The 15,790-nt window shown below is 37.1% G+C and overlaps 1 protein-coding gene across 1 annotated transcript; it reads left to right on the forward strand.

Annotated features, from left to right (window-relative positions):
- Window positions 1-9,581: 9,581 nt before the first annotated feature.
- LOC113276444 lies at window positions 9,582-14,516 on the forward strand. The gene is made up of 14 exons (XM_026526045.1): window positions 9,582-9,863; window positions 11,097-11,241; window positions 11,371-11,438; window positions 11,543-11,596; window positions 11,724-11,810; window positions 11,896-11,981; window positions 12,431-12,505; window positions 12,638-12,765; window positions 12,995-13,036; window positions 13,259-13,335; window positions 13,412-13,502; window positions 13,674-13,755; window positions 13,941-14,013; window positions 14,225-14,516. The coding sequence occupies exons 1-14, from the start codon at window positions 9,766-9,768 to the stop codon at window positions 14,391-14,393; spliced, it is 1,275 nt and encodes a 424-aa protein (XP_026381830.1). The 5' UTR covers window positions 9,582-9,765; the 3' UTR covers window positions 14,394-14,516.
- The last annotated feature ends 1,274 nt before the right edge of the window (window positions 14,517-15,790 follow it).

A 15,790-nucleotide genomic window follows, 5' to 3' on the forward strand; every position in this document is an offset into this window, starting at 1 on the left:
AACCACTTTGTTTCACATATGTATTAGGAGCCGCCGCTTGCTTGTTCGCATAACTAAAGTTAGGATGGTCCTTCCAACCGGGATTGTATGTATTGGAGTATGGATCGTACCTTGGCCTTTGATTTGGATATAAAGCATTTACTTGTTCGGTCTCATCATCCGGAATAATTACCGCGACCATTCGTTGCATTACCCTTTCTATGCTCCCCATCCTTTTCTCAAGGTATGATGATGAATCAATACTGCATGCACTCGCCTAACCGTTGGTTCTTCTCTTGTGTAGAATTATTGCGAGTTTGCATCCATACTTTCAATCAACTCTCTAGCTTGGGTCAACGTCTTGTTCATTAGTGCACCACCACCCGCGGCATCAAGAAGAGATCTATCACTTGGGTGGAGAGCTTCATAGAAGTATTGGAGTATCATGACGTCACTGAATTGATGGTGTGGACAACTTGCCACCAATCTCTTGTATCGCTCCCAAAACTCATACAATGATTGTCCCACATTTTGCTTCATCCCACAAATCTCCTTGCGAATTTGAGTAGCTTTTGATGCAGGAAAATATCTCTCGAGAAAAAGTTTCTTCATCCCATTCCATGTGGTGATACTTCCGGAAGTCAAATTATACAACCATTCCTTAGAATTTCCCGCCAAAGAGAACGGGAAAGCTTTCAACATTGCTCCATCCGCATTAGTCTCCGGTGGAAGCATGGCCATTACTATGGTAGAGAAGTCCATAAGATGTTTGTTTGGATCTTCATTCATCATGCCATGAAACTTGGGTAACTCTCTAATCAACCCCGGCTTAATCTCGAAGGTTGAATTAGTTTGGATACACCATTGTTGTGTATCGAGCTTGTGAGAAGCTGGATCCTTGAGTGTAGGATCAGCCATATCTTCTTCGTCTATATCGGAATCTGCGAACTCACTAGATGAAAAAGGAGGAAGCGGAGTGTTAACCGCTCGAAAGAGGTCCTTTAGTTGAGTGTCGGATCGAAGACGTATACCAATTGGACTCGGTTTGCCCTCTTTAAGCATTCACCAAAGATATAGTACCTGAAACAAGATTCTCGAAAACTAAGTTAGATACGATATAGAATCTAACAAAGCAAGAATAAAGCAAAAGGAAAAATAAAAAAACTAAAATCGTCCGCTGCTCCCCGACAGCGGCGCCAAAATTTGATGCGTGTCGTAACCACAACAAATTAATTAATATTTTTCCACCTAATTAACAAGTAATATAGTGTAGTCAAGTTCGTTCCCACGAGGAGCAAGAGGTTTTAGTTGTTTAGTTGTCACAAAAAGGGGGGATTGGTTTTAGATTTTATAAAGTAAAAGAATAAACAAAGCAATTAAGAAGATAAAGTTGAAATCAATAAGAGAGATTAGATCAAGGAATCATTCTTCGTTGCAAAACAATGATTCAAGTTATGTTCTTTTCCAATTTTTATTAGTCACAGATTATCACCAACCGTAGGTAAAGCATCTAGCTCAGTGTTAAACCCCTAAATCCCTAGTATCACCGGATACGGAAGTTCTCGACTACCGGATTCTATTCATCAAACCACCTAGTAGTAGCTCACTCAAGATGTAATTTAGTTAAACGCATTAAGATTTATGAATTTATTAGGTTGATATTAGTAGTTAGACTCTTAGCTCAAGGTCTACTTGCTAACGTTGTTTCCACACACAATTGCTCCACGGAATCCCTCCGCAAGGTCTCGTGTTTGCTACTTGTGTAAAGAGTCAAGAAACGATTACTTATCCCCTAACTTTCACTAGATTTAGATCAATTAACAAATCAATTTAGTTGGCCTCGTAAACAATCTATCAATCAACCATGAATGTATAAACATTCCTATTAGTAAAAACAAACGATAATCATGTGAAAAACTTCAAAGTAGATATAAAAACAAAACTCAAAACATGTTAAGAACTAGGAATTCATCCTCAATCAATAAGAAAATTAGCTACTCATGTTTTTGAAATTCACACAAATAGTTAAAGGGAGAATTTTTTAAAGTTCACACAAATAATTAAAAGAAGAATTTTCAAAGCAAGCAAAAACACAAGTGTTGTGTGTGTAGAGAGGTGTGTAAGTTGTGTAGAGAACTTCTCTATTTATATCCTTCAATGCTCTTGCAATCCTCTTAGGAATAGAATCCCTTTCCTTTTGTAGCTCAACTTCCAAATCCTTGTCTTTGTAAAACTCTTCCACCTTCTCCTTCCAAATTCAAGCCCAATTCCTCAAACCCATTCCAATTCTAGGTCTTCACACCCCATAAGAGAAACTCATACAAAAATCTGTTATTTTGGTCGCAGGGAAAATCTTGGGATCACCGGAATTCCGCCAGAAAAGTCACCGCTGTCCTCCTGAAATGTCATCTCTGATAACGGAATATTCCGTTATAGTGCAGTTAAAGTTAACAGTCAGGCTGGTCAACCGTCAGTCAACAAGTCAAGAGGAGGAGGAGTCAGCCATCTTGAATCAGCTTCTTAGTCAGTCTTACTGAGCTTACTGGTCTGAATTACAGGTCTGGATCGGTTAACGGACTCGCTGAGTTTACTCGTCGGTATAAAAATCCGACGGAGTTCCGTTTATTTTCTGCCTATTTCCGGCTGAATTCAGGCCTCACTTTTCTTCAGTTCCTGCACAACCTGTATCCTAACATTCATCAAAACTGTCAAGCATTCTTTCTTGCGCACCAGTCAGCACCAACACTGCAACTCACCATTGCATTTGCCAAACACAGGTCACAATCCCTACAATCTCAGCTCATACCCATCTGTTCATTAGACATTTCCTTCAGATCCTCTCCAGTCACTTCTATCTCAGTCACTCAAATGCAGCTCTAGCCATCATCTTCATCTCACACTAAATCATCACCTGCAATTCCACCCTCAGAACCAAGCCACTGCCAACTGAAATACACCACCAACAATAGATAGCATTCCATCTGCAATGTTGCAGCGCACAGTAGCATCAATTATGTACAAGCTCAAGTACTGAACCTGCACCACCAGTTCCTGCTCCATTCACTAATCCGGTGACTTAGCACATTTGAATTCCCTTTTCTGTTGTGTTCTTCTTTTTCTCCAAAATCAACAGTAGCAACAGCTGTTCTGCCCTGTATTAAGGCTAACATACATCTAATTGATTCATCTGCAACAGCAGTAGCAGACTTGCTACCACCCATTCTTTCTCCGGCAGCACCAATACCCATTCATCAACTCTTCACCAAAGACCACCGTCGATTTCTTATTTTCTCCATTTATAACAACCAACAACACCACCTAATCTCCTCCATCCAGACTAACCACAGATCCCATAACAGCTTCAGTTCAAACTTGCATCACAGACCACCAATACCAGTTGCTCCACCAACAATTCCATCTTCACACTGGCAACAGCAAGACCACAAATCATCAACACCTTCATCTGATTTCTTAGATCGACAGCAACATTAACTCAAACCCTTATTTCTTCCTTGTCAGATTCAGCCTTCAATTCACATCAAAACTCAAATTAATCACAAACCCATCTTAGCAGCAGCACCAGTTCTCTCTCAGATTCATCTTCATCTGCTCATCTCTCTTCCAAACAGAGACGAGAAATCACTTGTATTCTTCAATTGACAGAACCCAATCTTAATTTCATCTCAGGAACCCTAATTTCCTGTGTCTGCAATTTCTTCAACAACAACATAGTGATCTCGAGACAAAACCCATCTCTATCTCAGCTTCAATTTCTTGCTCGAATATCACAGCAGCAGTTAGGTTCTTCACTAATCTTTCAAAACCTATCTTCAATTAACTCACATATTCAAACCAAGAACCCATCTTGAATCAAACCCTATCCTGTTTTGTTCTTCAATTTCAGTTATCGGACTCCATTTCTCGATTTCTTCATATCTTCTTGATCTGTTCTCTCGGAAGTAACAGCAACAGCTGCTGCCTCTTTTCTTTTTTTCTCTGATTTTAAGTTGCAAATGATTGGGATGAATGAGAGACATCTCTCTCGAATTTAGGTTTAGGGTAAGGCTGGATAATGACACCCGGTCACTTCTGATAAGGGTTAACCAAAGTCCAGCCCCTTATCCTCAGCTGATCTGTATTTAGTACTCCTTCAAGCAGAGTTTCCCCTTAACACTGAATGGACTCCAGATAGTGTTCGCCTATGAAATGACAATATTGCCCATTTCGCACAAATTAGGTGATTTCTTCTTCTTTTCCTCCGTGCGACTCCAGAGTACCTAATAACTCAAAAACATGCGTAAAATACATAATTTACTAGAGAAATAGAAGAGAAAGCATAAACAATAGATGATAAATAGGATGTATTCTACACCCTATCATTCTTCCTCTAATTGCTTTTTGTCTGTTTGTCATCATGATAATAACTTTAGGGATATGGTGAAGGATTTCATCAGCAAAAGAAATGATTTAAAATCTCAAATCATTTTATCCTTGGAAAAGATATCTCACTACGAACTAATGTTGTCTCTGACAAAGAACACCTTGTGTGAACTGAAAACATAGCTTAGTGAGCTAACTGACGTTTCTGATGATCTGGAAGAATTGAATGATCCTATAATCAATGGATTTTTCAATAATGAAAAAGAATTATCGGTAGACGCCCTGGGAAATCTCTACGATTTCTACGAAACTTCTTATGAGAATTTATTCTTGTGATTAAGAAGGATAACTATAGCAATTATTGTGATTACACATAGCTATTTCCAACGATTTTCATCTTGCAATGTTTTTAGATTTATTTATTTAAATTCTAGGTTATTTGGAAGATGATTTTGCAGTACTTAATCTTATTGGTTTTATATATTGCAAATGTATTATGAGATATATATGTGTTAACTGTGCTTATCTCATAAATGCTCAAAAGTTAAGTCTATTATGTATTTATGCAAATATTGATAAAAGATAGAATGAACTTTATGAGAAAATTCCGAAATATTGATCTTTCCCTGATCCACTTTTATATGAAAGTACTGTATGGCTCCGTAGGTTTTCTTATGTTGAGTGTTTCCGGTTAAATTAATCAATAAGGTCTTCTTGTGGTTAATTTATTCGAGTTTACTGGATACAAATCCATGTGATTTGTTAATGTCCAAAGAGATCCTTATTTTCTCGTGAAAGTAAGGTCGCTCATGTTGTTCTCTTGGGAATGACATCAAATGGGGGAGAGTTCTCAAATGAATTTATGCTTAGTTACTATATCTTTGTGGGAAGAGCGGTTGTGGAATTTTGTAGGATTTAACTTGTATCTTTATAAACTCCTTGATGAATACACTAAGTTTCGACTATGTGAAATCATCGAAACAAAGTTGATATGTTCTCTTTTGGTCATGAATTATCTTTTTGAGAATTTCATTATGATCTCGTAGTTTTCGTACCTTTGCCAATTTATATTGACAAAAGGGGGGAAAATTATTTGGTAATTCACACTACATATATATGATTTACAAATCATTATGTAAGGGGGAATGGTTTTTATTATGAGATGGAAGTATTGACTAAAGGGGAGTGATACATATCACCATAGTATTATTTCAAAGTTGTGATGCAATTGGACTTTGATTCGATATAATAATACTATGACACTGTATAACAATGATTGAGAACTTTCATTTTCATATTGTAATGGCTACGGATCTTCAACAACAATGATGCTGATTTGAACACATTCAAAATCGATGGAGAACTTGAAGTAACGAAGAATTCAAGGAAGTTGAAGAACCAAGGAAATCAAGCATGATGGATCAAAATCTACAAAGTTTATTTATTTTGTAATCCATATGTATTGATAGTTTTGTCACTAAAATTGACAAAGGGGAAGATTGTTAGAGCACTGCTCAGTCGAACTCGCAAGCGTTTCTATCTCAAGCTTGTTTGTCAAGTTTAGTTGATCAAAACTATATACTTGATTTCTAGTCTACTTATAGCTATGTCTCGGATTAGGTTAAAAGTGTGTAGTTGAGCTTTAGACTTCACGGCATTCACCAATTGAAGAAAAAGATTTACTGAAGAGCTTGGAGGAACTTCATCAACAAAAGGTATGTGGAGACTAAAACTTATCTATCACTCAGAAGTCTATTCTATTCTATCTTCTAATGAGACTAAGTCGTATAGCTATATAAACTTTTACATTATACACGTTTGATATTTCGAGCCGAGCTTATCTCGCTTATCTATTTCTCGAAATATGTGTTGGAAGCTTTTAGCTTTAGCTAAGTTCATCGTGTTCTTGACGAGTTTAGTTTGAGATAATTTATTTGTTGGAAACTCAATATTAAGTCAAAAGATGATCATGTGAAAATTACCTTGAAACATCTCATATGATTTGTGTGAGACAATCATTTGATGTCGACTTGAGAAGTTTCGTATTAATCTATTAATCACTTGAAAATTACTTGAAGCTAGTGGTATGTGTGAGATTACCATTTTTATCTTCCAAGGATGTTTCAATGATTAATTGAGAGTTTTAGAACTACCATGTATAGATATAATATAGGTTGTATACTTTGTATACTAACTGTGAAATTTTAGTTCATGTATGGAACTATTGTTCACGAACTCTGTTTGCGAACTGGTTTACCTGTGAAAAATTCCGGAGCTTGTGTTCGCGTACCCTGTTGGAAAACGGGCTAGAAAAGGCCAAGTCCAGAACTCTTGTTCGCGTACGCTGTTTGCGAACGGCTGGACAAAGCTAAAGTCCGGAACTCTTGTTCCCGTACACAGATTGCGAACATAGCGGTTATGTTCTAAATCGGTAAAGTGTGATTTTCATACTCATGAACTCAGGATTCGTTTGTGAACTTAAAGTCCCTGGAACTTTAATGTATTAAGGTATGTGAACTAGTTTTACAAACCGTGGCATTATGTTCATAAATTGGTTCTTGTATATGTACTTTGTACAGTTACAAACCAAACCAATTTCTCTTCAAATAGTTCATATACATATATCTATAAGATGATGAACATTTGAACAACTCTCTTGGAACACATTTAGATTCGTTTGATTAACTTTCATGATTGATTGATCATCATATTTGATCTAGAAGTGTTAGATGAATATGGTTAAGTTATAAGTGTTAATATGGCTAACTTCGGTTAACTATTATTGAGACAACAAGGTATACACGTTTGGGTACGGTTCGTCCATATCTAAATATAAGTATATTTCATTTGTGTGTATCAAGATAATACCATCTAACGGTGGAGATTGATTCTTAATTTCTAAGCAGACTTAGCTTGAATCTTAAATCAGGAGTTCAGCTAACGGTGAATATTGAATGCTTTGTTACTAAGCTATCTTAGCTTTGATTGTAAACAACCCTGATTTGAAAGACTATATAAGGGAGAACTCTAGCATCTAGGAAACCTAATCCCGACATTTCTGTGTGTCCTAGATGCAAACTAGAGTCGATTCTCCTTTAATCGAGATTTTCCAAAACCATTATTAGGTTAACTAATTAAAGACTTCATTTGGGATTCGTGAAGCTAGGTCCAACTACTTTCTCTGTAGTTGCGTAATCTGATCTTACTTGTTCTATCGTATTGAGTTTTATCTTCTCCAATATTTACTCGAGATTCGTCTCCGATGGGTAAGATATAAAAAGTAATCACAACAGTTCCTTGTCTCAGACTCTTATGATTCCGCAGTAACTTCTTCTGTTAATCAGTTAGGTTATTATGAGGTGACTAATATTTCTAGGCTTCTCTTCGGGAGAATAAGACCAGATTCTCAGCTGAGTTTCATGTTCACCTTGATTTATCTTAAGACCAAAACAAAACCAAGAATAGACATACCTGTGGGAGACAGATTTGATTACTAACAACTCTTAGTTGTGGGTGGGATCAACTAAGGGAATCAAGTGCGCAGAATCCGGCGTGGTTCTAGAGGCGTAAGGAACGTGACTGTACCTTAATCGGTGCGATACTTGGTTAGGGATAAACTACATTCCAGTCCGAAGTTAAATTGTAGTAGGCTAGAGTCTGTAGCGATGTAATACAATGTGGTGTTCAAACCTGGACTAGGTCCCGGGATTTTTCTGCATTTGCAGTTTCCTCGTTAACAAAAATTCTGGTGTCTGTGTTATTTGTTTTCCGCATGATATTTGTTTATATAATTGAAATATCACAGGTTGTGCGTAGTTCAATCACAGTTGATAAATCCGACCTTGTTTGTTGCATATAACTTGATTGACACTTGGGCATTGGTCTTTGGTACCGTCCAAGTATTTCTCATATCAATCAGACTCACGGATTTCTATATGTTTGATTTGCTGACTGTATTGAGAAAGAGTTAAAGCTCTTTGATATATTTCTTGATCGAGTCTCACTTTTAAGTTGGTTCTCTCGGAATTATATTTGGGTTTAGTCCATACATATTGCCAAACGAATTATTGGGTGTGATTGTTATATCCTCGGTTTTTTAAAGTCCACTAGCATGACACTTTAGTATTTCAATTAGTATATAAAACATAAGGCTTCATGACCAATCATGAAAAGAATACCATCTAGGAAGTTTCTTGTTATTTACTATTTCTGTCTCAAAATTTGGAACACTGCCTCGGATTCTGCTTTTCTCTCTTAAGTTGCTAATTTTCTTTTTATAGTCAAGGTTTTGTGGGTACCTTGTTGTCAATTGCTAGGGAGCTTTTCACTTTGATTCTATAAACTTTTAGTTATTCAAACTTGCTATTAGTGTTTTCTGTACATCAGAAAACTAGGCTTTTATATATGCTCATCTTGTATAGTTTTTTATTTTTACTCCTCAGACTTTAGCTTTAGATTATTTGTCATTATTTTTTCTTTTACTCCTCATATGCTGGGTGCTTGAATTGCTTTTAATTATTGTTTTTTAAGTAGTATATTGTTAGCATTACCCTCTAGAATGTACAATTTTTGTTTAAGTTCAGTGTGTAACTTAATCTTCATTTGTGCTTCTTTTTTGAATAGAAAAATGAAGGCTCATGTGGAATAATATGATGTTGAAATCGATACTGGTTATGCATTACTGACTTTTTTTCTTCGGTAGATTGAGTTTAAGGGCTAGTGATCCCAGTGGCGGCGTTTTTACGAATATGCAACCTCATATCTCACCAAATGAATCCTTGATCGTGGGAATGCACCCGCCATCCGTAATCAACAACATGACTTCCTTTCTTGTATATGTCGTTGTGACACTTCTACCACTCATGAGGTGACTAGAAGGGCGGGTGAATCCATTTTGATAGTTCCATCGCGAGCTGAGGAGCTCATCGTCCCCAACTTGTTTGCGAACTATTACAACTACTAGTATTAGAAGACTTCTCATTGGGTACCGAAGGAGAACTGAAATTTCCTAGTTTATTGAAGATTTATATATACTTTGATCATGCTGAAATTTTTTATTATTATTATTTTTGGACTTATCGCGTTATACTCTTTTCTGATTATTAGTCAAGATTTTAACGAGACAACGTATACATGGCCCAGAGCGGAGCACTTTGTTTTTTCCATTTACATAATAACTTTTATTTCTTTTCCAAAGAGACTCGATTCCAAACTCACGCGTTTCTCTCAACATTTTCAGTTTGAACGTGTCGTTCAAAGAAAGAGAGAAGCGCGGGGAGAGTTACACACTCTATACCGAACTTCTCTTCTCTCTCACTAAAAAAACCCACTGTCAGAAAAATTAATCATTTCTCAAATTTCCTAATTCACAAAAAGAATCAACAAAGAAGAGAGAAAATTCAATCCATGGGGAATTTATTGAACTTGTTCTATAAAGAACCACCACCACCGATGGTTCTGGTACCACCGCTATTTGATTTCCCTCCTCTTGCTGCCCGTATCAGGTTAAAAATTCTAAACCCTAATTTTAACATTTCTTGATCTTTATTGCAGTTATATGTGCAATTTCCCTAATTGGCCTTAGCTACATCCTTCAATGGGGAATCAAGACCTTAAGGTCACCACCAATTAGGGATAATATTGCTTATACCATGCATTTATCTTCTGTCAATCTCTTCCCACTCGAAGATATTAGATCCTTATATTTCACTTCATTCAACAAATGTGAGGGGTGATATCGAAACAACAATTTTTGCTGATTGAAGTGATGATTGATTGACAATGCATCTTTGCACATTCAACACCGGGGTGAGTATGGACTCGTGATATACCAGCCATGCATAAAAACATACTTATGATGATGGTACATTACTATTTCAAACTGCCTTGAAAGCTGATCCTGCTCCAGGAGAAGGTTGTGTGTAGCTTTGTAATAAGATTTCACACTGAAAACTCCATTCCTTGTCCTTTTGTTCGTTTTACTATTTTCATTTTCAGGAATAGAACCCTCCTCCTGTTTGGTCCTTAGAGCTACAGCCTTTGAAATTTCATTTTCTGTTAGTCTTCATCTCCTCATATCAAGGTCTCAATCGACGACCGCATTAGATTAGCTCCCACTTTATAGTAATGACTCAACAAATACGTTTTTTCCCTAGAGACCTTGGACAAACTTGGATATATGTCCTGCAGAGGTTCTTCTCCTAACTAGTGATCCAGCCAGAAACGAGTCATATTGCCTTTTCTCAGCGTGTATGAGCACCCCCATTCTGATGTATATACCTTTCCATACCCCCATCCTGCTTCTCACACCCGTATTTCTTCATGATGATTAATCTCCACAGATCTTGTTGGTCTACAGAAAATCTCCAAAGACACTTGCATCACAAAAACATCATTTGTGTATCTCAAGTTTCTGATATCTAGTCCTTCTCTTTCTTTGTCCCTGAACACTGTTTTCCGCTTCAACATTGCATAATTCTCGTTACCCCGAGTCCTACTCCACTGGCAATCCCTCATTATACAATTATGTCTTTTCTATTTAGGACTAGACAGAGCGAAAACAGACATAAGGTAAATGGCTATTGTTTTTATATAACATTGGCTATTGTTTCTATTTAGGACCCATATAGTTGATTGTGTATATCATACGTCTTCGTATTTGTTATTTGATTTTCTGATTATGTTTCTGTTGCTTTAGTAACTTAGATTCTAATAACAAGTTGTAAGACATTGAACAGGATGATGGAGTCTTCATATGATATGCTATTTGGAAAGCTTGCCTTAAAATGCCTTTTTGAGGATTATTATGAAGAAGCACGGCATTTTAGCACGAGAATTATGCTAAAGCCGATGGATGATCCTAATGTGGATCTAATTGCAACTGTATCCTTATAAGCAATTGATGCTCTCATTGGTTAAATCATATGTAGTATTCTGTGCCTGCTCGTAATTTATTTTCTTCAGTCAGTAAGTATAATGATAATAGAACTTCGTTTTCCTTAGCTTCTTCAGGTAAATGGCCCACTTAACCATAAACCTGACGAGAATATTGTGGGAAATGCATTGTTTCGTTGGCAAAGGTAGGTGAATGCTTACTATCCCAATCTGTCGTTGATCGGTGCAATTATGTACCTTTAGTTAGTTCATTAATGTAGATCCTCATTTTATGCTTCTTAATGAGCAGGGATGTGGATGATCCTAATACATTCATGGACCTCTTTGTATCAAATTCTGAACCGTAAGTGTTTTCTTTTTTGGAAGAAATTAGTTTTCTTGCTGTTGCTGTTTCACTTGTGAATATCTTTCACCCGTTTCCTTTTATTTATCAGGCTAACTCGTTTTCTTCTTATATACTGTTCGAATAGGGTTTTGCGCATGAGATCTTGTGTCTACTATCCTGGATCTGGATTTGGTGCATTTGGCACATTTCCATTGCTAACCAATAAAAAAAGGTATATTTTGTTAAGAATGTATCTTTAAGAGAAGGTGACATGTACTTTCTGATGACTCCGTTTAATAATCTAGTTGCTCATGCAGGGTAAACTCGGAAGATTATGGTGTCATGGGCTTGAGATATGGCTCAGAAAATTTGTCAGTTGGAGCCACTCTTTTACCTTTTTCCTGTATGTGATGGGTATTGTATGCTAATTAATTTACATTATTCTTGTCATTTAGTAAACTCAACAGATATTTGTATAACGTGAAATAGTTAGCTATATCTTCTGGTTTCTTGTTGAAACGGTGTGCATCTGATGCAAACATTTAAGATTTTGTTTCTTAGATGATACATCAGTTAATACTCTTTCAGCCAGAGATATAAAACTAAGAGGTGAAAAGTAAACAGTGACTTACTTGTTGTGATTGAATTAGGGAAGCTTAACCAGTTACGTCTCCAATATGACACTAATTGCAACCATCTCATGACTTACATATAAAGCTGTGTTCACATTTTCAATAGTTGAGTTTTCACCTTTCTGAACCTCCTCTAGAAGCTACTTTATAATGAGACCCTGCATCATCCAGAGTATGATATTGTTTCTAGGTCGCTGATGGGTGCTGTTATGTGCTTCAGATAAGTCTCCACGAACCGCATGGTTAGTGAGCAGGATGGGAAGCTTAACTGCAGGAGTGCAGTATATACCAACTAGTGAGTTGTTTCGCCATTTACGGGCTAGATATATTTTCTTACTGCAACACATATTATATACTTTAGCTATGCATCTGCACATAAATTACGGTTGTAAAAATGGTTGTAAATTGGTATTTTCTTGATGATTAGTCGAGAAAGACGGTGCAGACTATAAGGATTTGAAGAACTGGAGTTGCGCGATTGGCTATGGGCTAGGATCCAGTAGCCCATTGAGTCCATCATTCAATTTCTGTCTTGAACTTGCACGTAGCTCCCAGGTTTGTTTTTTCGTCTGCTCCGTGGCTCTAATTTTCTAAACATTTTCTTTTGGAACACCTTTTTGTTTGGTTTTCTTAGGTTCTAGCTGTTTAATTACAAAGACAAGTATACCGAGCTTAGTTTAGCTATAAACCTGTCTATGATAACGTTGTTTGAATGGCTTATCACAATTTAAGGCGTCTCTTTACTTTGGCTGACTATCTCATTTATCAATGTTCAAAATTACAGTTGATTGCTTCATTCTATCAGCATGTTGTGGTCCAAAGACGGGTATTTTTCTCACTTTTTCTTTATATTTCATATTTATCTTCATCTTTTTTTTTCTTATACATTTCTTAGGATTTAGGACTGTGCAATCATTGATAAGATGATTTCTCTTCGTAACTCAGAATATTGTTTCTGTAGTGCTTGCCATACTTATAGTTAGTTGGATGTTGATCTTTCATTTTTCTCCTAAATGTATTGAACCTGACAGACATGTTATTGTAATAGGTGAAGAATCCATTTGAAGAAGATGGGGTAGTTGGGATTACGAACTATATTGATTTTGGCTTTGATTTACAGACAAGGTACACATTGATCTCTCATTTGTTTCAAAATTAGTGTCTTAAATATGTCAACTTAGGTTTTGTCTTTTTTGTATAGGGTTGATAAGGCTGAATCAGCAAATACTGGCCAGGATTCGACATTTCAGATAGCTGCATCTTGGCAAGCCAATAAGAACTTCTTATTCAAGGTTAGCATCTGTTGGTGGAATCTGTTTTTTTTTTTTTATCTATCATAGAGGATAGACTAAAAAGCACACAAGCTGTGTGCAGGCGGATACAGCTGGTGGTGGAATCTGTTATAATCGAACTATATATCATACTAAGTTTTGCTAAATTAGTTTTTCCTTTTTATTTTGTAGGGAAAAGTGGGTCCGTTAAGCTCATCAATAGCTCTAGCATTCAAGTCATGGTGGAAACCTTCCTTCACGTTCAGCCTTTCTGGTACAACATAAAATCAATTGATAGATGTCTTTTTAACCTCATCTAGTCGTTGCACTGAAAAATAATGAAAATGCCCTAAATACTCACTGCATGAACACAATCGCGTTTCACATACACCATACCTACTATAGTTTGCTATGGCATTCTTCTAACATGGCACATGATCCTATTGCTTCCCTTCGCAGCTGTTAGAGATCGTAGGACTGCCACCACATTTTTTGGGTTTGGACTTCGTGTTGAGGATCTCAGAGAAGCCAGGTTTTTTGCTCTACTAACTTTTATAAGCTTCTTACTAGCAACTATTCTGCTAGTACATGCACCATTGTCACAAAATCATGTATGAATTTTGGACTCATTTTCTGATTTTATGCCTAATTTTTGTATGTGGTTGTTTACCTGCTCTCTTCATTTCACCGAGCTTTGTATTTTCAACACTTTCAATTTATTATAATCTTATCTTCAACTATAGGTACCAAAGGGCGGATCCAAATTATGTGATGTTGACACCAACGAAGGAACATCTAGCAGAAGGCATCCTTTGGAAAACTGGACAAAGGCCAATGCTACAGTCTGATGTAGATTTCGGGAACTTCGATGGCTTACCCAAGGAGTTGAGACCCATCGAGAAAATATTGTAGATTTACCTTCTTTTTTAAACACTCCCAGAGACTTCTATGTAACATTGTGGACAAAGTTGGCTTTTCCAGTTCGACTGCAGTTTTGCACAAGTGATGAAGGAGCATAAATGTTCTTTAGTATTATTTTGTTTGCTCATTCCCGACCTTTTCCCCCTCCTCCTAATAGGATCTTATCAAGATAAAAAGCACCAGTAATGGAAGAGGCGTTTGTTGGGATCCTAGTCCCACATTGGTAGATGGGGTTTAATTGGGTAGTTTATAAGTCAATGGGTTCCTCATCTAGTCAACCGGTTTTCCAGTTGAGTTCTACTCATGGGCTTATGACGAGTTTAGGGTCGGTACCCTAACATTTGGTATCAGAGCCAACCATCATGATCCATGCCCGCTCCACGGAAGGGGTGACCTATAGGCTAGATTAAAGTGTTGGGGCACTTATGCATGGGCGTAGTTGTCACCCGCATTGAATACTGATAGGGGAATGAAGCCGCCATAAGAGAAAGGGCTTCCTTCGGGTCAGTGTCGATAGAGTGGGCCAACGAGGATGTTGGGTCTGGAAGCGTGGTGGGATGTTGGGATCCTAGTCCCACATTGGTAGACGGAGCTTAATTGGGTAGTTTATAAGTCAATGGGATCCCTCATTTAGTCAACCGGTTTTCGAGTTAAGTTCTACCCACGAGTTTATGACGAGTTTAGGGTCGGTACCCTAACAACGTTTTTCTTTTTTCTTTGCAAGATAAGTGAAATTTGTATAGTAGACCAATAACGAACTTTGGAACTTCATCTTCACCAATACAAAGTTACTCTGCGGACAATTCTCTTTAATGGCACTACCATCTTCCCACTTGAGCTTAGGGATAAGGTTATTGCTTCTTCTCATTCGAACGTTACTAAGAAAAAACCTCGAGTTGCATTCTCCGAACATTAACCGTTTTTGACTCTTGCTTTTTGACCAGGAATGACGACTGGGACTGGTGTTTCTTGAATTTATTCGCCCTTCTTTGGGATGTTGGTAGATAATTTTCCACATTGTGTGGATCATCATCAGATATATTGCAAATCACATTGAGCTCCAGCTTATTTGATCTTCTTGTTGACATCTCCAGATACCGTTTGATCGATTCCACACCTTCCAACTCTCTACCGCTACCCTCATGTAATCTTCATGTTTGATGTCCGAACAGAACTCTGTAAGGTTCCTTTTAGATCAAGTCTTATGGTGGAAGAATTTCATCTTCCATGCCATGCCACCTCAGTATTTGGTTGTTCATGGAAGCTCAAGTTTTATGATGGAATCATAGAAAAGCTAAACAGAATAGCTTTTCACGCTAAAGCGTTTAATTTGGTTAATGGTATTTGACTAAAATATTTGTATAGTTGAAATCAGATTCCACGCACTA

This window comes from Papaver somniferum, chromosome 4 (assembly GCF_003573695.1).
Source record: "Papaver somniferum cultivar HN1 chromosome 4, ASM357369v1, whole genome shotgun sequence".
Taxonomy (NCBI): Eukaryota; Viridiplantae; Streptophyta; class Magnoliopsida; order Ranunculales; family Papaveraceae; genus Papaver; species Papaver somniferum.